This window comes from Hemitrygon akajei, chromosome 5 (assembly GCF_048418815.1).
Source record: "Hemitrygon akajei chromosome 5, sHemAka1.3, whole genome shotgun sequence".
NCBI classification, from domain to species: Eukaryota; Metazoa; Chordata; class Chondrichthyes; order Myliobatiformes; family Dasyatidae; genus Hemitrygon; species Hemitrygon akajei.
In genome coordinates, this window is record NC_133128.1 from 120,408,977 (window position 1) to 120,435,590 (window position 26,614).

The window sequence follows — 26,614 nt, forward strand, 5'->3', positions numbered from 1 at the left end:
CAGAGACAGATGGAGAGTGAAAGAGAGGGAGAGAGACAGATAGACAGAGAAAGTGGAACAGGGACAGACAGAGACACAGACAGATGGAGAAAGTCAGAGGGACAGATGGAGAGAGACAGAGGGAGTTGGATAGACAGAGAGAGATTCAGAGGGTCAGGGACAGACAGAGAGTGAGAGACAGAAGGTAGACAGAGAGAGACAGAGGGAGAGAGACAGATGGAGAGAGTCAGAGGGAGATGGACAGATAGAGAGAGACGGAGGGACAGGGACAGATAGCATGGCAGATGGAGAGAGTCAGATGCAGAGAGGCAGAGGGAGAGGGATGGACAGAGAGAGACAGATGGAGAGAGACAGAGGGAGAGAGACAGAGGGAGACAGAGGGAGAGGGATGGACAGAGAGAGACAGATGGAGAGAGTCAGAGGGAGATGGACAGATAGAGAGAGACAGAGGGACAGGGACAGATAGCGTGGCAGATGGAGAGAGTCAGATGCAGAGAGGCAGAGGGAGAGGAATGGACAAAGAGAGACAGATGGAGAGAGACAGTCAGAGGGAGATGGACAGACAGAGAGACAGGGGGAGATGCACAGTGATTACAGACAGATACATGGGAGTCACACAGAAGGAGAAGGGACAAAGACACCCCAGGGCAGAGACACATCGATTGAAGGGTGGGTGAACATTTCCCAGGGAATGTAGACGATGAGATGAATGAACTTATCGGAGACTCACCGCGACAAACGCTGCCGTCTGTGGTGATCATCTGTTCACACGCCACACATGCCTTCAGCTTCTTGTACGTCTTTGCATGGAAGGTGTGACAGCTGGGGGCTTCACGGTCATCAGGCTGAAAGGGGAACAGCACACGAGGTGAGGGGTGTGGGGTAAGGTGGCAGTGAAAGACTATGAGAAGAAACAAGAGATGCCATCACCCTGTGCTCAAGCCAATCCATCTGAGAGCTTGTGAAGTGCTGAGACATTGGGCAGTGTTAATACACAAATATATACATGAACCAAAATCCTTAAGACATAGAAACACAGGAAACCTACAGCACAATACAGGCCCTTCGGCCCACAAAGCTGTGCCAAACACGTCCTTACCTTAGAAATTACTTAGGGTTACCCACAACCCTGTATTTTTCTGAGCTCCATCTACCTGTCCAGGAGTCTCTTAAAAGACCCTATCGTATCCACCTCCACCACCATTGCCGGCAGCACATTCCACACACTCACCACTCTCTGCATAAAAAACTTACCCCTGACATCTCCTCTGTACCAACTCCCCAGCACCTTAAACCTGTGTCCTCTTGAAGCAACCATTTCAGCCCTGGGAAAAAGCCTCTGACTATCTACACGATCAATGCCTCTCATCATCTTATACACCTCTATCAAGTCACCTCTCATCCTCTGACGCTCCGAGGAGAAAAGGCTGAGTTCACTCAACCTATTCTCATAAGGCATGCTCCCCAATCCAGGAAACATCCTTGTAAATCTCTTCTGCACCATTTCTATGGCTTCCACATCCTCCCTGTAGGGAGACGACCAGAACTGAGCACAGTACTCCAAGTGGGGGCTGACCAGAGTCCTATATAGCTGTAACATTACCTCTCGGATCTTAAATTCAATCCCACGATTGATGAAGGCCAATACACCATACGCCTTCTTAACCACAGAGTCAACCTGCGTAGCTGCTTTGAGTATCCTATGGACTCAGACCCAAAATCCCTCTGATCCTCCACACTGCCAAGAGTCTTATCATTAATACTATATTCCGCCATCATATTTGACCTACCAAAATGAACCACCTCACACTTATCTGGGTTGAACTCCATCTGCCACATCTGAGCACAGATTTGCATCCTACCAATGTCCCGTTGTAAGCACTGACAGTCCTCCACACTATCCACAACACCTCCAACCTTTGTGTCATCAGCAAATTTACTAAACCATCCCTCCACTTCCTCATCCAGGCCATTTATAAAAATCACAAAGAGTAGGGATCATGGGGACGGGATAGTAGGGATCGTGGGTACGGGATAGTAGGGATTGTGGAGACGGGATAGTACGGATTGTCGAGACAGGATAGTAGGGATAGTGGGGACGGGATGGTAGGGATTGTGGGGACGGGTTAGTAGGGATTGTGGGGACGGGATAGTAGGGATTGTGGTGACGGGATAGTAGGGATTGTGGGGAAGGGTTAGTAGGGATTGTGGGGACGGAATAGTAGGGATTGTGGTGACGGGATAGTAGGGATTGTGGGGACGGGTTAGTAGGGATTGTGGGGACGGGATAGTAGGGATTGTGGGGACGGGTTAGTAGGGATTGTGGGGATGGGATAGTAGGGATTGCGGAGACGGGATAGTAGGGATCGTGGGGACGGGATACTAGGGATCGTGGAGACGGGAGAGTAGGGATGTGGAGATGGGATAGTAGGGATCGTGGGGACAGGATAGTAGGGATTGTGGGGACGGGATAGTAGGGATCGTAGGTGACGGGATAGTAGGGATGACGGGGACGGGTTAGTAGGGATTGTGGGGACGGGATAGTAGGGATTGTGGGGACGGGGTAATACGGATCATGGGTGATGGGATAGAAGGGATGACGGGGACGGGTTAGTAGGGATTGTGGGGACGGGTTAGTAGGGATTGTGGGGACGGGAGAGTAGGGATTGTGGGGACGGGATAGAAGGGATGACGGGGACGGGTTAGTAGGGATTGTGGGGACGGGATAGTAGGGATTGTGGGGACGGGTTAGTAGGGATTGTGGGGACGGGATAGAAGGGATTGTAGGGACGGGATAGTAGGGATCGTGGGGACGGGATAGTAGGGATCCTGGGGACAGGATAGTAGGGATCGTGGGAACGGGATAGTAAGGATCATGGGGACGAGATAGAAGGGATGATGGGGACGGGATAGTAGGGATGACGGGGACGGGATAGTAGGGATCATGGGTGACGGGATAGTAGGGACGACGGGGACGGGATAGTAAGGATGACGGGGACGGGTTAGTAGGGATTGTGGGGACGGGATAGTAGGGATCATGGAGACAGGATAGTAGGGACGACGGGGACGGGATAGCAGGGATTGTGGGGACGGGATTGTAGGGATGACGTGGACGGGTTAGTAGGGATCGTGGGGACGGGTTAGTAGGGATTGTGGTGACGGGTTAGTAGGGATTGTGGGGACGGGATAGTAGGGATGATGGGGACGGGATAGTAGGGATTGTGCGGACGGGATAGTAGGGATGATGGGGACGGGATAGAAGGGATTGTGGGGACGGGTTAGTAGGGATTGTGGGGACGGGTTAGTAGGGATTGTGGGGACAGGAGAGTAGGGATTGTGGGGACGAGATAGTAGGGATGACGGGGACAGGTTAGTAGGGATTGTGGGGACGGGTTAGTAGGGATTGTGGGGACGGGATAGAAGGGATTGTGGGGACGGGTTAGTAGGGATTGTGGGGACGGGATAGAAGGGATTGTGGGGACGGGTTAGTAGGGATTGTGGGGACGGGATAGAAGGGATAGTGGGGACGGGATGGTAGGGATCGTGGGTACGGGATAGTAGGGATTGTGGAGACGGGATAGTACGGATTGTCGAGACAGGATAGTAGGGATAGTGGGGACGGGATGGTAGGGATTGTGGGGACGGGTTAGTAGGGATTGTGGGGACGGGATAGTAGGGATTGTGGTGACGGGATAGTAGGGATCGTAGGTGACGGGATAGTAGGGATGACGGGGACGGGTTAGTAGGGATTGTGGGGACGGGATAGTAGGGATTGTGGGGACGGGGTAATACGGATCGTGGGTGATGGGATAGAAGGGATGACGGGGACGGGTTAGTAGGGATTGTGGGGACGGGTTAGTAGGGATTGTGGGGACGGGAGAGTAGGGATCGTGGAGACGGGATAGTAGGGACAACGGGGACGGGATAGTAGGGATGACGGGGACGGGTTAGTAGGGATTGTGGGGACGGGATAGTAGGGATGACGGGGACGGGTTAGTAGGGATTGTGGGGACGGGATAGTAGGGATTGTGGGGACGGGTTAGTAGGGATAGTGGGGACGGGATAGTAGGGATTGTGGGGATGGGATAGAAGGGATTGTGGGGAAGGGATAGTAGGGATCGTGGGGATGGGATAGTAGGGATCCTGGGGACAGGATAGTAGGGATCGTGGAAACGGGATAGTAAGGATCATGGGGACGAGATAGAAGGGATGATGAGGACAGGATAGTAGGGATAAAGGGGACGGGATAGTAGGGATTGTGTGGACGGGTTAGTAGGGATTGTGGGGACGGGTTAGTAGGGATTGTGGGGACGGGTTAGTGGGGATTGTGGGGATGGGATAGTGGGGATGATGGGGACGGGATAGTAGGGTTTGTGGGGACGGGATAGTAGGGATTGTGGGGACGGGATTGAAGGGATTGTGGTAACGAGATAGTAGGGATTGTGGGGACGGGTTAGTAGGGATTGTGGGGACGGGATAGTAGGGATTGTGGGGATGGGTTAGTAGGGATAGTGGGGACGGGATAGTAGGGATTGTGGGGACGGGATAGAAGGGATCGTGGGGACGGGATAGTAGGGATTGTGGGGACGGGATAGTAGGGATCGTAGGTGACGGGATAGTAGGGATGACGGGGACGGGTTAGTAGGGATTGTGGGGACGGGATAGTAGGGATTGTGGGGACGGGGTAATACGGATCGTGGGTGATGGGATAGAAGGGATGACGGGGACGGGTTAGTAGGGATTGTGGGGACGGGTTAGTAGGGATTGTGGGGACGGGAGAGTAGGGATCGTGGAGACGGGATAGTAGGGACAACGGGGACGGGATAGTAGGGATGACGGGGACGGGTTAGTAGGGATTGTGGGGACGGGATAGTAGGGATTGTGGGGACGGGTTAGTAGGGATTGTGGGGACGGGATAGAAGGGATTGTAGGGACGGGATAGTAGGGATCGTGGGGACGGGATAGTAGGGATCCTGGGGACAGGATAGTAGGGATCGTGGGAACGGGATAGTAAGGATCATGGGGATGAGATAGAAGGGATGATGGGGACGGGATAGTAGGGATGACGGGGACGGGATAGTAGGGATCATGGGTGACGGGATAGTAGGGACGACGGGGACGGGATAGTAGGGATGACGGGGATGGGTTAGTAGGGATTGTGGGGACGGGATAGTAGGGATCATGGAGACAGGATAGTAGGGACGACGGGGACGGGATAGCAGGGATTGTGGGGACGGGATTGTAGGGATGACGTGGACGGGTTAGTAGGGATCGTGGGGACGGGTTAGTAGGGATTGTGGTGACGGGATAGTAGGGATTGTGGGGACGGGTTAGTAGGGATTGTGGGGACGGGATAGTAGGGATTGTGGGGATGGGATAGTAGGGATGACGGGGACAGGATAGTAGGGATCGTGGGGACGGGATAGCAGGGATTGTGGAGACGGGATAGTAGGGATGACGGGGACGGGTTAGTAGGAATTGTGGGGGCGGGATAGTAGGGATTGTGAGGACGGGAGAGTAGGGATTGTGGGGACGGGATAGTAGGGATGACGGGGACGGGTTAGTAGGGATTGTGGGGACGGGATAGTAGGGAAGACGGGGACGGGTTAGTAGGGATTGTAGGGACGGGTTAGTAGGGATTGTGAGGACGGGAGAGTAGGGATTGTGGGGACGGGATAGTAGGGATGACGGGGACGGGTTAGTAGGAATTGTGGGGGCGGGATAGTAGGGATTGTGGGGACGAGATAGTAGGGATCGTGGGTGACGGGATAGTAGGGATGACGGGGACGGGTTAGAAGGGATTGTGGGGACGGGATAGTAGGGATCGTAGGTGACGGGATAGTACGGATGACGGGGACGGGTTAGTAGGGATTGTGGGGACGGGATAATAGGGATTGAGGGGACGGGGTGATACGGATCGTGGGTGATGGGATAGAAGGGATGACGGGGACGGGTTTGTAGGGATTGTGAGGACGGGAGAGTAGGGATTGTGGGGACGGGATAGTAGGGATGACGGGGACGGGTTAGTAGGGATTGTGGGGACGGGATAGTAGGGATGACGGGGACGGGTTAGTAGGGATTGTGGGGACGGGATAGTAGGGATTGTGGGGACGGGTTAGTACGGATAGTGGGGACGGGATAGTAGGGATTGTGGGGATGGGATAGAAGGGATTGTGGGGAAGGGATAGTAGGGATCGTGGGGATGGGATAGTAGGGATCCTGGGGACAGGATAGTAGGGATCGTGGAAACGGGATAGTAAGGATCATGGGGACGAGATAGAAGGGATGATGAGGACAGGATAGCAGGGATAAAGGGGACGGGATAGTAGGGATTGTGTGGACGGGTTAGTAGGGATTGTGGGGACGGGTTAGTAGGGATTGTGGGGACGGGTTAGTGGGGATTGTGGGGATGGGATAGTGGGGATGATGGGGACGGGATAGTAGGGTTTGTGGGGACGGGATAGTAGGGATTGTGGGGACGGGATTGAAGGGATTGTGGTAACGGGATAGTAGGGATTGTGGGGACGGGTTAGTAGGGATTGTGGGGACGGGATAGTAGGGATTGTGGGGATGGGTTAGTAGGGATAGTGGGGACGGGATAGTAGGGATTGTGGGGACGGGATAGAAGGGATCGTGGGGACGGGATAGTAGGGATTGTGGGGACGGGATAGTAGGGATCGTAGGTGACGGGATAGTAGGGATGACGGGGACGGGTTAGTAGGGATTGTGGGGACGGGATAGTAGGGATTGTGGGGACGGGGTAATACGGATCGTGGGTGATGGGATAGAAGGGATGACGGGGACGGGTTAGTAGGGATTGTGGGGACGGGTTAGTAGGGATTGTGGGGACGGGAGAGTAGGGATCGTGGAGACGGGATAGTAGGGACAACGAGGACGGGATAGTAGGGATGACGGGGACGGGTTAGTAGGGATTGTGGGGACGGGATAGTAGGGATTGTGGGGACGGGTTAGTAGGGATTGTGGGGACGGGATAGAAGGGATTGTAGGGACGGGATAGTAGGGATCATGGGGACGGGATAGTAGGGATCCTGGGGACAGGATAGTAGGGATCGTGGGAACGGGATAGTAAGGATCATGGGGATGAGATAGAAGGGATGATGGGGACGGGATAGTAGGGATGACGGGGACGGGATAGTAGGGATCATGGGTGACGGGATAGTAGGGACGACGGGGACGGGATAGTAGGGATGACGGGGATGGGTTAGTAGGGATTGTGGGGACGGGATAGTAGGGATCATGGAGACAGGATAGTAGGGACGATGGGGACGGGATAGCAGGGATTGTGGGGACGGGATTGTAGGGATGACGTGGACGGGTTAGTAGGGATCGTGGGGACGGGTTAGTAGGGATTGTGGTGACGGGTTAGTAGGGATTGTGGGGACGGGATAGTAGGGATGATGGGGACGGGATAGTAGGGATTGTGGGGACGGGATAGTAGGGATGATGGGGACGGAATAGTAGGGATTGTGGGGACGGGATAGTAGGGATTGTGGGGACGGGATAGAAGGGATTGTGGGGACGGGTTAGTAGGGATTGTGGGGACGGGTTTGTAGGGATTGTGGGAACGGGATAGTAGGGATTGTGGAGACGGGATAGTAGGGATTGTCGAGACGGGATAGTAGGGATCGTGGGGACGGGATAGTAGGGATCGTGGGGACGGGTTAGTAGGGATTGTGGGGACGGGATAGCAGGGATTGTGGTGACGGGATAGTAGGGATGACGGGGACGGGATAGTAGGGATGACGGGGACGGGTTAGTAGGGATTGTGGGGACGGGATAGTAGGGATTGTGGTGACGGGATAGTAGGGATTGTGGGGACAGGATAGTAGGGATTGTGGGGACGGGATAGTAGGGATTGTGGGGACGGGATAGCAGGGATTGTGGTGACGGGATAGTAGGGATGACGGGGACGGGATAGTAGGGATGACGGGGACGGGTTAGTAGGGATTGTGGTGATGGGATAGTAGGGATTGTGGGGACGGGATAGTAGGGATTGTGGGGACGGGTTAGTAGGGATTGTGGGGACGGGATAGTAGGGATTGTGGGGATGGGTTAGTAGGGATTGTGGGGATGGGATAGTAGGGATGACGGGGACAGGATAGTAGGGATCGTGGGGACGGCATAGTAGGGATCGTGGAGACGGGATAGCAGGGATTGTGGAGACGGGATAGTAGGGATGTCGGGGACGGGTTAGTAGGAATTGTGGGGGCGGGATAGTAGGGATTGTGGGGACGAGATAGTAGGGATCGTGGGTGACGGGATAGTAGGGATGACGGGGACGGGTTAGAAGGGATTGTGGGGACGGGATAGTAGGGATCGTAGGCGACGGGATAGTACGGATGACGGGGACGGGTTAGTAGGGATTGTGGGGACGGGATAATAGGGATTGAGGGGACGGGGTGATACGGATCGTGGGTGATGGGATAGAAGGGATGACGGGGACGGGTTTGTAGGGATTGTGTGGACGGGAGAGTAGGGATTGTGGGGACGGTATAGTAGGGATGACGGGGACGGGTTAGTAGGGATTGTGGGGACGGGATAGTAGGGATGACGGGGACGGGTTAGTAGGGATTGTGGGGACGGGATAGTAGGGATTGTGGGGACGGGTTAGTAGGGATAGTGGGGACGGGATAGTAGGGATTGTGGGGATGGGATAGAAGGGATTGTGGGGAAGGGATAGTAGGGATCGTGGAAACGGGATAGTAAGGATCATGGGGACGAGATAGAAGAGATGATGAGGACAGGATAGTAGGGATAAAGGGGACGGGATAGTAGGGATTGTGTGGACAGGATAGAAGGGATTGTGGGGACGGGATAGTAGGGATTGTGGGGACGGGTTAGTAGGGATTGTGGGGACGGGTTAGTGGGGATTGTGGGGACGGGATAGTGGGGATGATGGGGACGGGATAGTAGGCTTTGTGGGGACGGGATAGTAGGGATTGTGGGGACGGGATTGAAGGGATTGTGGTAACGGGATAGTAGGGATTGTGGGGACGGGTTAGTAGGGATTGTGGGGACGGGATAGTAGGGATTGTGGGGACGGGATAGAAGGGATCGTGGGGACGGGATAGTAGGGATTGTGGGGACGGGATAGTAGGGATCGTAGGTGACCGGATAGTAGGGATGACGGGGACGGGTTAGTAGGGATTGTGGGGACGGGATAGTAGGGATTGTGGGGACGGGGTAATACGGATCGTGGGTGATGGGATAGAAGGGATAACGGGGACGGGTTAGTAGGGATTGTGGGGACGGGTTAGTAGGGATTGTGGGGACGGGAGGGTAGGGATCGTGGAGACGGGATAGTAGGGACAACAGGGACGGGATAGTAGGGATGACGGGGACGGGTTAGTAGGGATTGTGGGGACGGGATAGTAGGGATTGTGGGGACGGGTTAGTAGGGATTGTGGGGACGGGATAGAAGGGATTGTAGGGACGGGATAGTAGGGATCGTGGGGACGGGATAGTAGGGATCCTGGGGACAGGATAGTAGGGATCGTGGGAACGGGATAGTAAGGATCATGGGGATGAGATAGAAGGGATGATGGGGACGGGATAGTAGGGATGACGGGGACGGGATAGTAGGGATCATGGGTGACGGGATAGTAGGGACGACGGGGACGGGATAGTAGGGATGACGGGGATGGGTTAGTAGGGATTGTGGGGACGGGATAGTAGGGATCATGGAGACAGGATAGTAGGGACGACGGGGACGGGATAGCAGGGATTGTGGGGACGGGATTGTAGGGATGACGTGGACGGGTTAGTAGGGATCGTGGGGACGGGTTAGTAGGGATTGTGGTGACGGGTTAGTAGGGATTTTGGGGACGGGATAGTAGGGATGATGGGGACGGGATAGTAGGGATTGTGGGGACGGGATAGTAGGGATGATGGGGACGGAATAGTAGGGATTGTGGGGACGGGATAGTAGGGATTGTGGGGACGGGATAGAAGGGATTGTGAGGACGGGTTAGTAGGGATTGTGGGGACGGGTTAGTAGGGATTGTGGGAACGGGATAGTAGGGATTGTGGAGACGGGATAGTAGGGATTGTCGAGACGGGATAGTAGGGATCGTGGGGACGGGATAGTAGGGATCGTGGGGACGGGTTAGTAGGGATTGTGGGGACGGGATAGCAGGGATTGTGGTGACGGGATAGTAGGGATGACGGGGACGGGATAGTAGGGATGACGGGGACGGGTTAGTAGGGATTGTGGGGACGGGATAGTAGGGATTGTGGTGACGGGATAGTAGGGATTGTGGGGACAGGATAGTAGGGATTGTGGGGACGGGATAGTAGGGATTGTGGGGACGGGATAGCAGGGATTGTGGAGACGGGATAGTAGGGATGACGGGGACGGGATAGTAGGGATGATGGGGACGGGTTAGTAGGGATTGTGGGGACGGGTTAGTGGGGATTGTGGGGACGGGATAGTGGGGATGATGGGGACGGGATAGTAGGCTTTGTGGGGACGGGATAGTAGGGATTGTGGGGACGGGATTGAAGGGATTGTGGTAACGGGATAGTAGGGATTGTGGGGACGGGTTAGTAGGGATTGTGGGGACGGGATAGTAGGGATTGTGGGGACGGGATAGAAGGGATCGTGGGGACGGGATAGTAGGGATTGTGGGGACGGGATAGTAGGGATCGTAGGTGACGGGATAGTAGGGATGACGGGGATGGGTTAGTAGGGATTGTGGGGACGGGATAGTAGGGATTGTGGGGACGGGGTAATACGGATCGTGGGTGATGGGATAGAAGGGATGACGGGGACGGGTTAGTAGGGATTGTGGGGACGGGTTAGTAGGGATTGTGGGGACGGGAGAGTAGGGATCGTGGAGACGGGATAGTAGGGACAACGGGGACGGGATAGTAGGGATGACGGGGACGGGTTAGTAGGGATTGTGGGGACGGGATAGTAGGGATTGTGGGGACGGGTTAGTAGGGATTGTGGGGACGGGATAGAAGGGATTGTAGGGACGGGATAGTAGGGATCGTGGGGACGGGATAGTAGGGATCCTGGGGACAGGATAGTAGGGATCGTGGGAACGGGATAGTAAGGATCATGGGGATGAGATAGAAGGGATGATGGGGACGGGATAGTAGGGATGACGGGGACGGGATAGTAGGGATCATGGGTGACGGGATAGTAGGGACGACGGGGACGGGATAGTAGGGATGACGGGGATGGGTTAGTAGGGATTGAGGGGACGGGATAGTAGGGATCATGGAGACAGGATAGTAGGGACGACGGGGACGGGATAGCAGGGATTGTGGGGACGGGATTGTAGGGATGACGTGGACGGGTTAGTAGGGATCGTGGGGACGGGTTAGTAGGGATTGTGGTGACGGGTTAGTAGGGATTTTGGGGACGGGATAGTAGGGATGATGGGGACGGGATAGTAGGGATTGTGGGGACGGGATAGTAGGGATGATGGGGACGGAATAGTAGGGATTGTGGGGACGGGATAGTAGGGATTGTGGGGACGGGATAGAAGGGATTGTGAGGACGGGTTAGTAGGGATTGTGGGGACGGGTTAGTAGGGATTGTGGGAACGGGATAGTAGGGATTGTGGAGACGTGATAGTAGGGATTGTCGAGACGGGATAGTAGGGATCGTGGGGACGGGATAGTAGGGATCGTGGGGACGGGTTAGTAGGGATTGTGGGGACGGGATAGCAGGGATTGTGGTGACGGGATAGTAGGGATGACGGGGACGGGATAGTAGGGATGACGGGGACGGGTTAGTAGGGATTGTGGGGACGGGATAGTAGGGATTGTGGTGACGGGATAGTAGGGATTGTGGGGACAGGATAGTAGGGATTGTGGGGACGGGATAGTAGGGATTGTGGGGACGGGATAGCAGGGATTGTGGTGACGGGATAGTAGGGATGACGGGGACGGGATAGTAGGGATGACGGGGACGGGTTAGTAGGGATTGTGGTGATGGGATAGTAGGGATTGTGGGGACGGGATAGTAGGGATTGTGGGGACGGGTTAGTAGGGATTGTGGGGACGGGATAGTAGGGATTGTGGGGATGGGTTAGTAGGGATTGTGGGGATGGGATAGTAGGGATGACGGGGACAGGATAGTAGGGATCGTGGGGACGGCATAGTAGGGATCGTGGAGACGGGATAGCAGGGATTGTGGAGACGGGATAGTAGGGATGTCGGGGACGGGTTAGTAGGAATTGTGGGGGCGGGATAGTAGGGATTGTGGGGACGAGATAGTAGGGATCGTGGGTGACGGGATAGTAGGGATGACGGGGACGGGTTAGAAGGGATTGTGGGGACGGGATAGTAGGGATCGTAGGTGACGGGATAGTACGGATGACGGGGACGGGTTAGTAGGGATTGTGGGGACGGGATAATAGGGATTGAGGGGACGGGGTGATACGGATCGTGGGTGATGGGATAGAAGGGATATCGGGGACGGGTTTGTAGGGATTGTGAGGACGGGAGAGTAGGGATTGTGGGGACGGGATAGTAGGGATGACGGGGACGGGTTAGTAGGGATTGTGGGGACGGGATAGTAGGGATGACGGGGACGGGTTAGTAGGGATTGTGGGGACGGGATAGTAGGGATTGTGGGGACGGGTTATTAGGGATAGTGGGGACGGGATAGTAGGGATTGTGGGGATGGGATAGAAGGGATTGTGGGGAAGGGATAGTAGGGATCGTGGAAACGGGATAGTAAGGATCATGGGGACGAGATAGAAGGGATGATGAGGACAGGATAGTAGGGATAAAGGGGACGGGATAGTAGGGATTGTGTGGACAGGATAGAAGGGATTGTGGGGACGGGATAGTAGGGATTGTGGGGACGGGTTAGTAGGGATTGTGGGGACGGGTTAGTGGGGATTGTGGGGACGGGATAGTGGGGATGATGGGGACGGGATAGTAGGCTTTGTGGGGACGGGATTGAAGGGATTGTGGTAACGGGATAGTAGGGATTGTGGGGACGGGTTAGTAGGGATTGTGGGGACGGGATAGTAGGGATTGTGGGGACGGGTTAGTAGGGATAGTGGGGACGGGATAGAAGGGATCGTGGGGACGGGATAGTAGGGATCCTGGGGACAGGATAGTAGGGATGGTGGGAATGGGATAGTAAGGATCATGGGGACGAGATAGAAGGGATGATGGGGACAGGATAGTAGGGATGATGGGGACGGGATAGTAGGGATAATGGGGACGGGATAGTAGGGATTGTGGATACGGGATAGTAGGGATCGTGGGGACGGGATAGTAGGGATTGTGGTGACGGGATAGTAGGGATTGTGGGGACGGGTTAGTGGGGATTGTGGGGACGGGATAGTGGGGATGATGGGGACGGGATAGTAGGGTTTGAGGGGACGGGATAGTAGGGATTGTGGGGACGGGATTGAAGGGATTGTGGGGACGGGATAGTGGGGATGATGTGGACGGGATAGTAGGGATTGTGGGGACGGGTTAGTAGGGATAGTGGGGATGGGTTAGTAGGGATTGTGGGGACGGGATAGTAGTGATGACGGCGACGGGATAGTAGGGATCGTGGGGACAGGATAGTAGGGATTGTGGAGACGGGATAGTAGGGATCGTGGGGACGGCATAGTAGGGATCGTGGAGACGGGATAGTAGGGATTGTGGAGAAGGGATAGTAGGGATGACGGGGACGGGTTAGTAGGAATTGTGGGGGCAGGATAGTAGGGATTGTGGGGACGAGATAGTAGGGATCGTGGGTGACGGGATAGTAGGGATGACGGGACGGGTTAGTAGGGATTGTGGGGACGGGATAATAGGGATTGAGGGGACGGGGTAATACGGATCGTGGGTGATGGGATAGAAGGGATGACGGGGACGGGTTTGTAGGGATTGTAGGGACGGGTTTGTAGGGATTGTGAGGACGGGAGAGTAGGGATTGTGGGGACGGGATAGTAGGGATGACGGTGACGGGTTAGTAGGGATTGTGGGGACGGGATAGTAGGGATGACGGGGACGGGATAGTAGGGATTGTGGAGACGGGTTGGTAGGGATTGTGGGGACTGGATAGTAGGGATTGTGGGGACGGGATAGTAGGGATTGTGGAGACGGGATAGCAGGGATTGTGGAGACGGGATAGTAGGGATGTCGGGGACGGGTTAGTAGGAATTGTGGGGGCGGGATAGTAGGGATTGTGGGGACGAGATAGTAGGGATCGTGGGTGACGGGATAGTAGGGATGACGGGGACGGGTTAGAAGGGATTGTGGGGACGGGATAGTAGGGATCGTAGGCGACGGGATAGTACGGATGACGGGGACGGGTTAGTAGGGATTGTGGGGACGGGATAATAGGGATTGAGGGGACGGGGTGATACGGATCGTGGGTGATGGGATAGAAGGGATGACGGGGACGGGTTTGTAGGGATTGTGAGGACGGGAGAGTAGGGATTGTGGGGACGGTATAGTAGGGATGACGGGGACGGGTTAGTAGGGATTGTGGGGACGGGATAGTAGGGATGACGGGGACGGGTTAGTAGGGATTGTGGGGACGGGATAGTAGGGATTGTGGGGACGGGTTAGTAGGGATAGTGGGGACGGGATAGTAGGGATTGTGGGGATGGGATAGAAGGGATTGTGGGGAAGGGATAGTAGGGATCGTGGAAACGGGATAGTAAGGATCATAGGGACGAGATAGAAGGGATGATGAGGACAGGATAGTAGGGATAAAGGGGACGGGATAGTAGGGATTGTGTGGACAGGATAGAAGGGATTGTGGGGACGGGATAGTAGGGATTGTGGGGACGGGTTAGTAGGGATTGTGGGGACGGGTTAGTGGGGATTGTGGGGACGGGATAGTGGGGATGATGGGGACGGGATAGTAGGCTTTGTGGGGACGGGATAGTAGGGATTGTGGGGACGGGATTGAAGGGATTGTGGTAACGGGATAGTAGGGATTGTGGGGACGGGTTAGTAGGGATTGTGGGGACGGGATAGTAGGGATTGTGGGGACGGGTTAGTAGGGATAGTGGGGACAGGATAGTAGGGATTGTGGGGACGGGATAGAAGGGATCGTGGGGACGGGATAGTAGGGATTGTGGGGACGGGATAGTAGGGATCGTAGGTGACGGGATAGTAGGGATGACGGGGACGGGTTAGTAGGGATTGTGGGGACGGGATAGTAGGGATTGTGGGGACGGGGTAATACGGATCGTGGGTGATGGGATAGAAGGGATGACGGGGACGGGTTAGTAGGGATTGTGGGGACGGGTTAGTAGGGATTGTGGGGACGGGAGAGTAGGGATCGTGGAGACGGGATAGTAGGGACAACGGGGACGGGATAGTAGGGATGACGGGGACGGGTTAGTAGGGATTGTGGGGACGGGATAGTAGGGATTGTGGGGACGGGTTAGTAGGGATTGTGGGGACGGGATAGAAGGGATTGTAGGGACGGGATAGTAGGGATCGTGGGGACGGGATAGTAGGGATCCTGGGGACAGGATAGTAGGGATCGTGGGAACAGGATAGTAAGGATCATGGGGATGAGATAGAAGGGATGATGGGGACGGGATAGTAGGGATGACGGGGACGGGATAGTAGGGATCATGGGTGACGGGATAGTAGGGACGACGGGGACGGGATAGTAGGGATGACGGGGATGGGTTAGTAGGGATTGTGGGGACGGGATAGTAGGGATCATGGAGACAGGATAGTAGGGACGACGGGGACGGGATAGCAGGGATTGTGGGGACGGGATTGTAGGGATGACGTGGACGGGTTAGTAGGGATCGTGGGGACGGGTTAGTAGGGATTGTGGTGACGGGTTAGTAGGGATTGTGGGGACGGGATAGTAGGGATGATGGGGACGGGATAGTAGGGATTGTGGGGACGGGATAGTAGGGATGATGGGGACGGAATAGTAGGGATTGTGGGGACGGGATAGTAGGGATTGTGGGGACGGGATAGAAGGGATTGTGAGGACGGGTTAGTAGGGATTGCGGGAACGGGATAGTAGGGATTGTGGAGACGGGATAGTAGGGATTGTCGAGACGGGATAGTAGGGATCGTGGGGACGGGATAGTAGGGATCGTGGGGACGGGTTAGTAGGGATTGTGGGGACGGGATAGCAGGGATTGTGGTGACGGGATAGTAGGGATGACGGGGACGGGATAGTAGGGATGACGGGGACGGGTTAGTAGGGATTGTGGGGACGGGATAGTAGGGATTGTGGTGACGGGATAGTAGGGATTGTGGGGACAGGATAGTAGGGATTGTGGGGACGGGATAGTAGGGATTGTGGGGACGGGATAGCAGGGATTGTGGTGACGGGATAGTAGGGATGACGGGGACGGGATAGTAGGGATGACGGGGACGGGTTAGTAGGGATTGTGGTGATGGGATAGTAGGGATTGTGGGGACGGGATAGTAGGGATTGTGGGGACGGGATAGTAGGGATTGTGGGGATGGGTTAGTTGGGATTGTGGGGATGGGATAGTAGGGATGACGGGGACAGGATAGTAGGGATCGTGGGGACGGCATAGTAGGGATCGTGGAGACGGGATAGCAGGGATTGTGGAGACGGGATAGTAGGGATGTCGGGGACGGGTTAGTAGGAATTGTGGGGGCGGGATAGTAGGGATTGTGGGGACGAGATAGTAGGGATCGTGGGTGACGGGATAGTAGGGATGACGGGGACGGGTTAGAAGGGATTGTGGGGACGGGATAGTAGGGATCGTAGGTGACGGGATAGTACGGATGACGGGGACGGGTTAGTAGGGATTGTGGGGACGGGATAATAGGGATTGAGGGGACGGGGTGATACGGATCGTGGGTGATGTGATAGAAGGGATGACGGGGACGGGTTTGTAGGGATTGTGAGGACGGGAGAGTAGGGATTGTGGGGACGGGATAGTAGGGATGACGGGGACGGGTTAGTAGGGATTGTGGGGACGGGATAGTAGGGATGACGGGGACGGGTTAGTAGGGATTGTGGGGACGGGATAGTAGGGATTGTGGGGACGGGTTAGTAGGGATAGTGGGGACGGGATAGTAGGGATTGTGGGGATGGGATAGAAGGGATTGTGGGGAAGGGATAGTAGGGATCGTGGAAACGGGATAGTAAGGATCATGGGGACGAGATAGAAGGGATGATGAGGACAGGATAGTAGGGATAAAGGGGACGGGATAGTAGGGATTGTGTGGACAGGATAGAAGGGATTGTGGGGACGGGATAGTAGGGATTGTGGGGACGGGTTAGTAGGGATTGTGGGGACGGGTTAGTGGGGATTGTGGGGACGGGATAGTGGGGATGATGGGGACGGGATAGTAGGCTTTGTGGGGACGGGATAGTAGGGATTGTGGGGACGGGATTGAAGGGATTGTGGTAACGGGATAGTAGGGATTGTGGGGACGGGTTAGTAGGGATTGTGGGGACGGGATAGTAGGGATTGTGGGGACGGGTTAGTAGGGATAGTGGGGACGGGATAGAAGGGATCGTGGGGACGGGATAGTAGGGATCCTGGGGACAGGATAGTAGGGATGGTGGGAATGGGATAGTAAGGATCATGGGGACGAGATAGAAGGGATGATGGGGACAGGATAGTAGGGATGATGGGGACGGGATAGTAGGGATAATGGGGACGGGATAGTAGGGATTGTGGATACGGGATAGTAGGGATCGTGGGGACGGGATAGTAGGGATTGTGGTGACGGGATAGTAGGGATTGTGGGGACGGGTTAGTGGGGATTGTGGGGACGGGATAGTGGGGATGATGGGGACGGGATAGTAGGGTTTGAGGGGACGGGATAGTAGGGATTGTGGGGACGGGATTGAAGGGATTGTGGGGACGGGATAGTGGGGATGATGTGGACGGGATAGTAGGGATTGTGGGGACGGGTTAGTAGGGATAGTGGGGATGGGTTAGTAGGGATTGTGGGGACGGGATAGTAGTGATGACGGCGACGGGATAGTAGGGATCGTGGGGACAGGATAGTAGGGATTGTGGAGACGGGATAGTAGGGATCGTGGGGACGGCATAGTAGGGATCGTGGAGACGGGATAGTAGGGATTGTGGAGACGGGATAGTAGGGATGACGGGGACGGGTTAGTAGGAATTGTGGGGGCAGGATAGTAGGGATTGTGGGGACGAGATAGTAGGGATCGTGGGTGACGGGATAGTAGGGATGACGGGGACGGGTTAGTAGGGATTGTGGGGACGGGATAATAGGGATTGAGGGGACGGGGTAATACGGATCGTGGGTGATGGGATAGAAGGGATGACGGGGACGGGTTTGTAGGGATTGTAGGGACGGGTTTGTAGGGATTGTGAGGACGGGAGAGTAGGGATTGTGGGGACGGGATAGTAGGGATGACGGTGACGGGTTAGTAGGGATTGTGGGGACGGGATAGTAGGGATGACGGGGACGGGATAGTAGGGATTGTGGAGACGGGTTGGTAGGGATTGTGGGGACTGGATAGTAGGGATTGTGGGGACGGGATAGTAGGGATTGTGGAGACGGGTTAGTAGGGATTGTGGTGACGGGATAGTAGGGATTGTGGGGACGGGTTAGTAGGGAATGTGGGGACTGGATAGTAGGGATTGTGGGGATGGGATAGAAGGGATTGTGGGGACGGGATAGTAGGGATCGTGGGGATGGGATAGTAGGGATCCTGGGGACAGGATAGTAGGGATCGTGGGAACGGGATAGTAAGGATCATGGGGACGAGATAGAAGGGATGATGAGGACAGGATAGTAGGGATTGTGGGAACGGGATAGTAGGGATTGTGGAGACGGGATAGTAGGGATTGTCGAGATGGGATAGTAGGGATCGTGGGGACGGGATAGTAGGGATCGTGGGGACGGGTTAGTAGGGATTGTGGGGACGGGATAGCAGGGATTGTGGTGACGGGATAGTAGGGATGACGGGGACGGGATAGTAGGGATGACGGGGACGGGTTAGTAGGGATTGTGGGGACGGGATAGTAGGGATTGTGGTGACGGGATAGTAGGGATTGTGGGGACAGGATAGTAGGGATTGTGGGGACGGGATAGTAGGGATTGTGGGGACGGGATAGCAGGGATTGTGGTGACGGGATAGTAGGGATGACGGGGACGGGATAGTAGGGATGACGGGGACGGGTTAGTAGGGATTGTGGTGATGGGATAGTAGGGATTGTGGGGACGGGATAGTAGGGATTGTGGGGACGGGTTAGTAGGGATTGTGGGGACGGGATAGTAGGGATTGTGGGGATGGGTTAGTAGGGATTGTGGGGATGGGATAGTAGGGATGACGGGGACAGGATAGTAGGGATCGTGGGGACGGCATAGTAGGGATCGTGGAGACGGGATAGCAGGGATTGTGGAGACGGGATAGTAGGGATGTCGGGGACGGGTTAGTAGGAATTGTGGGGGCGGGATAGTAGGGATTGTGGGGACGAGATAGTAGGGATCGTGGGTGACGGGATAGTAGGGATGACGGGGACGGGTTAGAAGGGATTGTGGGGACGGGATAGTAGGGATCGTAGGTGACGGGATAGTACGGATGACGGGGACGGGTTAGTAGGGATTCTGGGGACGGGATAATAGGGATTGAGGGGACGGGGTGATACGGATCGTGGGTGATGGGATAGAAGGGATGACGGGGACGGGTTTGTAGGGATTGTGAGGACGAGAGAGTAGGGATTGTGGGGACGGGATAGTAGGGATGACGGGGACGGGTTAGTAGGGATTGTGGGGACGGGATAGTAGGGATGACGGGGACGGGTTAGTAGGGATTGTGGGGACGGGATAGTAGGGATTGTGAGGACGGGTTAGTAGGGATAGTGGGGACGGGATAGTAGGGATTGTGGGGATGGGATAGAAGGGATTGTGGGGAAGGGATAGTAGGGATCGTGGAAACGGGATAGTAAGGATCATGGGGACGAGATAGAAGGGATGATGAGGACAGGATAGTAGGGATAAAGTGGACGGGATAGTAGGGATTGTGTGGACAGGATAGAAGGGATTGTGGGGACGGGATAGTAGGGATTGTGGGGACGGGTTAGTAGGGATTGTGGGGACGGGTTAGTGGGGATTGTGGGGACGGGATAGTGGGGATGATGGGGACGGGATAGTAGGCTTTGTGGGGACGGGATAGTAGGGATTGTGGGGACGGGATTGAAGGGATTGTGGTAACGGGATAGTAGGGATTGTGGGGACGGGTTAGTAGGGATTGTGGGGACGGGATAGTAGGGATTGTGGGGACGGGTTAGTAGGGATAGTGGGGACGGGATAGAAGGGATCGTGGGGACGGGATAGTAGGGATCCTGGGGACAGGATAGTAGGGATGGTGGGAATGGGATAGTAAGGATCATGGGGATGAGATAGAAGGGATGATGGGGACAGGATAGTAGGGATGATGGGGACGGGATAGTAGGGATAATGGGGACGGGATAGTAGGGATTGTGGATACGGGATAGTAGGGATCGTGGGGACGGGATAGTAGGGATTGTGGTGACGGGATAGTAGGGATTGTGGGGACGGGTTAGTGGGGATTGTGGGGACGGGATAGTGGGGATGATGGGGACGGGATAGTAGGGTTTGAGGGGACGGGATAGTAGGGATTGTGGGGACGGGATTGAAGGGATTGTGGGACGGGATAGTGGGGATGATGTGGACGGGATAGTAGGGATTGTGGGGACGGGTTAGTAGGGATAGTGGGGATGGGTTAGTAGGGATTGTGGGGACGGGATAGTAGTGATGACGGCGACGGGATAGTAGGGATCGTGGGGACAGGATAGTAGGGATTGTGGAGACGGGATAGTAGGGATCGTGGGGACGGCATAGTAGGGATCGTGGAGACGGGATAGTAGGGATTGTGGAGACGGGATAGTAGGGATGACGGGGACGGGTTAGTAGGAATTGTGGGGACGGGATAGTAGGGATTGTGGGGACGGGGTAATACGGATCGTGGGTGATGGGATAGAAGGGATGACGGGGACGGGTTAGTAGGGATTGTGGGGACGGGTTAGTAGGGATTGTGGGGACGGGAGAGTAGGGATCGTGGAGACGGGATAGTAGGGACAACGGGGACGGGATAGTAGGGATGACGGGGACGGGTTAGTAGGGATTGTGGGGACGGGATAGTAGGGATGACGGGGACGGGTTAGTAGGGATTGTGGGGACGGGATAGTAGGGATTGTGGGGACGGGTTAGTAGGGATAGTGGGGACGGGATAGTAGGGATTGTGGGGATGGGATAGAAGGGATTGTGGGGAAGGGATAGTAGGGATCGTGGGGATGGGATAGTAGGGATCCTGGGGACAGGATAGTAGGGATCGTGGAAACGGGATAGTAAGGATCATGGGGACGAGATAGAAGGGATGATGAGGACAGGATAGTAGGGATAAAGGGGACGGGATAGTAGGGATTGTGTGGACGGGTTAGTAGGGATTGTGGGGACGGGTTAGTAGGGATTGTGGGGACGGGTTAGTGGGGATTGTGGGGATGGGATAGTGGGGATGATGGGGACGGGATAGTAGGGTTTGTGGGGACGGGATAGTAGGGATTGTGGGGACGGGATTGAAGGGATTGTGGTAACGGGATAGTAGGGATTGTGGGGACGGGTTAGTAGGGATTGTGGGGACGGGATAGTAGGGATTGTGGGGATGGGTTAGTAGGGATAGTGGGGACGGGATAGTAGGGATTGTGGGGACGGGATAGAAGGGATCGTGGGGACGGGATAGTAGGGATTGTGGGGACGGGATAGTAGGGATCGTAGGTGACGGGATAGTAGGGATGACGGGGACGGGTTAGTAGGGATTGTGGGGACGGGATAGTAGGGATTGTGGGGACGGGGTAATACGGATCGTGGGTGATGGGATAGAAGGGATGACGGGGACGGGTTAGTAGGGATTGTGGGGACGGGTTAGTAGGGATTGTGGGGACGGGAGAGTAGGGATCGTAGAGACGGGATAGTAGGGACAACGGGGACGGGATAGTAGGGATGACGGGGACGGGTTAGTAGGGATTGTGGGGACGGGATAGTAGGGATTGTGGGGACGGGTTAGTAGGGATTGTGGGGACGGGATAGAAGGGATTGTAGGGACGGGATAGTAGGGATCGTGGGGACGGGATAGTAGGGATCCTGGGGACAGGATAGTAGGGATCGTGGGAACGGGATAGTAAGGATCATGGGGATGAGATAGAAGGGATGATGGGGACGGGATAGTAGGGATGACGGGGACGGGATAGTAGGGATCATGGGTGACGGGATAGTAGGGACGACGGGGACGGGATAGTAGGGATGACGGGGATGGGTTAGTAGGGATTGTGGGGACGGGATAGTAGGGATCATGGAGACAGGATAGTAGGGACGACGGGGACGGGATAGCAGGGATTGTGGGGACGGGATTGTAGGGATGACGTGGACGGGTTAGTAGGGATCGTGGGGACGGGTTAGTAGGGATAGTGGGGACGGGATAGTAGGGATTGTGGGGATGGGATAGAAGGGATTGTGGGGAAGGGATAGTAGGGATCGTGGAAACGGGATAGTAAGGATCATGGGGACGAGATAGAAGGGATGATGAGGACAGGATAGTAGGGATAAAGGGGACGGGATAGTAGGGATTGTGTGGACAGGATAGAAGGGATTGTGGGGACGGGATAGTAGGGATTGTGGGGACGGGTTAGTAGGGATTGTGGGGACGGGTTAGTGGGGATTGTGGGGACGGGATAGTGGGGATGATGGGGACGGGATAGTAGGCTTTGTGGGGACGGGATAGTAGGGATTGTGGGGACGGGATTGAAGGGATTGTGGTAACGGGATAGTAGGGATTGTGGGGACGGGTTAGTAGGGAATGTGGGGACGGGATAGTAGGGATTGTGGGGACGGGTTAGTAGGGATAGTGGGGACGGGATAGAAGGGATCGTGGGGACGGGATAGTAGGGATCCTGGGGACAGGATAGTCGGGATGGTGGGAATGGGATAGTAAGGATCATGGGGACGAGATAGAAGGGATGATGGGGACAGGATAGTAGGGATGATGGGGACGGGATAGTAGGGATAATGGGGACGGGATAGTAGGGATTGTGGATACGGGATAGTAGGGATCGTGGGGACGGGATAGTAGGGATTGTGGTGACGGGATAGTAGGGATTGTGGGGACGGGTTAGTGGGGATTGTGGGGACGGGATAGTGGGGATGATGGGGACGGGATAGTAGGGTTTGAGGGGACGGGATAGTAGGGATTGTGGGGACGGGATTGAAGGGATTGTGGGGACGGGATAGTGGGGATGATGTGGACGGGATAGTAGGGATTGTGGGGACGGGTTAGTAGGGATAGTGGGGATGGGTTAGTAGGGATTGTGGGGACGGGATAGTAGTGATGACGGCGACGGGATAGTAGGGATCGTGGGGACAGGATAGTAGGGATTGTGGAGACGGGATAGTAGGGATCGTGGGGACGGCATAGTAGGGATCGTGGAGACGGGATAGTAGGGATTGTGGAGAAGGGATAGTAGGGATGACGGGGACGGGTTAGTAGGAATTGTGGGGGCAGGATAGTAGGGATTGTGGGGACGAGATAGTAGGGATCGTGGGTGACGGGATAGTAGGGATGACGGGACGGGTTAGTAGGGATTGTGGGGACGGGATAATAGGGATTGAGGGGACGGGGTAATACGGATCGTGGGTGATGGGATAGAAGGGATGACGGGGACGGGTTTGTAGGGATTGTAGGGACGGGTTTGTAGGGATTGTGAGGACGGGAGAGTAGGGATTGTGGGGACGGGATAGTAGGGATGACGGTGACGGGTTAGTAGGGATTGTGGGGACGGGATAGTAGGGATGACGGGGACGGGATAGTAGGGATTGTGGAGACGGGTTGGTAGGGATTGTGGGGACTGGATAGTAGGGATTGTGGGGACGGGATAGTAGGGATTGTGGAGACGGGATAGCAGGGATTGTGGAGACGGGATAGTAGGGATGTCGGGGACGGGTTAGTAGGAATTGTGGGGGCGGGATAGTAGGGATTGTGGGGACGAGATAGTAGGGATCGTGGGTGACGGGATAGTAGGGATGACGGGGACGGGTTAGAAGGGATTGTGGGGACGGGATAGTAGGGATCGTAGGCGACGGGATAGTACGGATGACGGGGACGGGTTAGTAGGGATTGTGGGGACGGGATAATAGGGATTGAGGGGACGGGGTGATACGGATCGTGGGTGATGGGATAGAAGGGATGACGGGGACGGGTTTGTAGGGATTGTGAGGACGGGAGAGTAGGGATTGTGGGGACGGTATAGTAGGGATGACGGGGACGGGTTAGTAGGGATTGTGGGGACGGGATAGTAGGGATGACGGGGACGGGTTAGTAGGGATTGTGGGGACGGGATAGTAGGGATTGTGGGGACGGGTTAGTAGGGATAGTGGGGACGGGATAGTAGGGATTGTGGGGATGGGATAGAAGGGATTGTGGGGAAGGGATAGTAGGGATCGTGGAAACGGGATAGTAAGGATCATAGGGACGAGATAGAAGGGATGATGAGGACAGGATAGTAGGGATAAAGGGGACGGGATAGTAGGGATTGTGTGGACAGGATAGAAGGGATTGTGGGGACGGGATAGTAGGGATTGTGGGGACGGGTTAGTAGGGATTGTGGGGACGGGTTAGTGGGGATTGTGGGGACGGGATAGTGGGGATGATGGGGACGGGATAGTAGGCTTTGTGGGGACGGGATAGTAGGGATTGTGGGGACGGGATTGAAGGGATTGTGGTAACGGGATAGTAGGGATTGTGGGGACGGGTTAGTAGGGATTGTGGGGACGGGATAGTAGGGATTGTGGGGACGGGTTAGTAGGGATAGTGGGGACAGGATAGTAGGGATAGTGGGGACGGGATAGAAGGGATCGTGGGGACGGGATAGTAGGGATTGTGGGGACGGGATAGTAGGGATCGTAGGTGACGGGATAGTAGGGATGACGGGGACGGGTTAGTAGGGATTGTGGGGACGGGATAGTAGGGATTGTGGGGACGGGGTAATACGGATCGTGGGTGATGGGATAGAAGGGATGACGGGGACGGGTTAGTAGGGATTGTGGGGACGGGTTAGTAGGGATTGTGGGGACGGGAGAGTAGGGATCGTGGAGACAGGATAGTAGGGACAACGGGGACGGGATAGTAGGGATGACGGGGACGGGTTAGTAGGGATTGTGGGGACGGGATAGTAGGGATTGTGGGGACGGGTTAGTAGGGATTGTGGGGACGGGATAGAAGGGATTGTAGGGACGGGATAGTAGGGATCGTGGGGACGGGATAGTAGGGATCCTGGGGACAGGATAGTAGGGATCGTGGGAACAGGATAGTAAGGATCATGGGGATGAGATAGAAGGGATGATGGGGACGGGATAGTAGGGATGACGGGGACGGGATAGTAGGGATCATGGGTGACGGGATAGTAGGGACGACGGGGACGGGATAGTAGGGATGACGGGGATGGGTTAGTAGGGATTGTGGGGACGGGATAGTAGGGATCATGGAGACAGGATAGTAGGGACGACGGGGACGGGATAGCAGGGATTGTGGGGACGGGATTGTAGGGATGACGTGGACGGGTTAGTAGGGATCGTGGGGACGGGTTAGTAGGGATTGTGGTGACGGGTTAGTAGGGATTGTGGGGACGGGATAGTAGGGATGATGGGGACGGGATAGTAGGGATTGTGGGGACGGGATAGTAGGGATGATGGGGACGGAATAGTAGGGATTGTGGGGACGGGATAGTAGGGATTGTGGGGACGGGATAGAAGGGATTGTGAGGACGGGTTAGTAGGGATTGTGGGAACGGGATAGTAGGGATTGTGGAGACGGGATAGTAGGGATTGTCGAGACGGGATAGTAGGGATCGTGGGGACGGGATAGTAGGGATCGTGGGGACGGGTTAGTAGGGATTGTGGGGACGGGATAGCAGGGATTGTGGTGACGGGATAGTAGGGATGACGGGGACGGGATAGTAGGGATGACGGGGACGGGTTAGTAGGGATTGTGGGGACGGGATAGTAGGGATTGTGGTGACGGGATAGTAGGGATTGTGGGGACAGGATAGTAGGGATTGTGGGGACGGGATAGTAGGGATTGTGGGGACGGGATAGCAGGGATTGTGGTGACGGGATAGTAGGGATGACGGGGACGGGATAGTAGGGATGACGGGGACGGGTTAGTAGGGATTGTGGTGATGGGATAGTAGGGATTGTGGGGACGGGATAGTAGGGATTGTGGGGACGGGATAGTAGGGATTGTGGGGATGGGTTAGTTGGGATTGTGGGGATGGGATAGTAGGGATGACGGGGACAGGATAGTAGGGATCGTGGGGACGGCATAGTAGGGATCGTGGAGACGGGATAGCAGGGATTGTGGAGACGGGATAGTAGGGATGTCGGGGACGGGTTAGTAGGAATTGTGGGGGCGGGATAGTAGGGATTGTGGGGACGAGATAGTAGGGATCGTGGGTGACGGGATAGTAGGGATGACGGGGACGGGTTAGAAGGGATTGTGGGGACGGGATAGTAGGGATCGTAGGTGACGGGATAGTACGGATGACGGGGACGGGTTAGTAGGGATTGTGGGGACGGGATAATAGGGATTGAGGGGACGGGGTGATACGGA

At 55.5% G+C, this 26,614-nt stretch overlaps 1 protein-coding gene across 6 annotated transcripts in view; it reads right to left on the bottom strand.

Annotated features, from left to right (window-relative positions):
- The window catches only part of LOC140728114 (tensin-1-like), a 429,660-nt gene that overhangs the window by 288,163 nt on the left and 114,883 nt on the right, over nt 1-26,614 (bottom strand). For all 6 annotated transcript variants that reach the window (XM_073046317.1, XM_073046319.1, XM_073046316.1 and 3 more), the window contains exon 2: nt 731-845. In XM_073046317.1, coding sequence (XP_072902418.1) covers nt 731-845 — 115 coding nt within the window. The remainder of the gene's footprint in view (nt 1-730; nt 846-26,614) is intronic.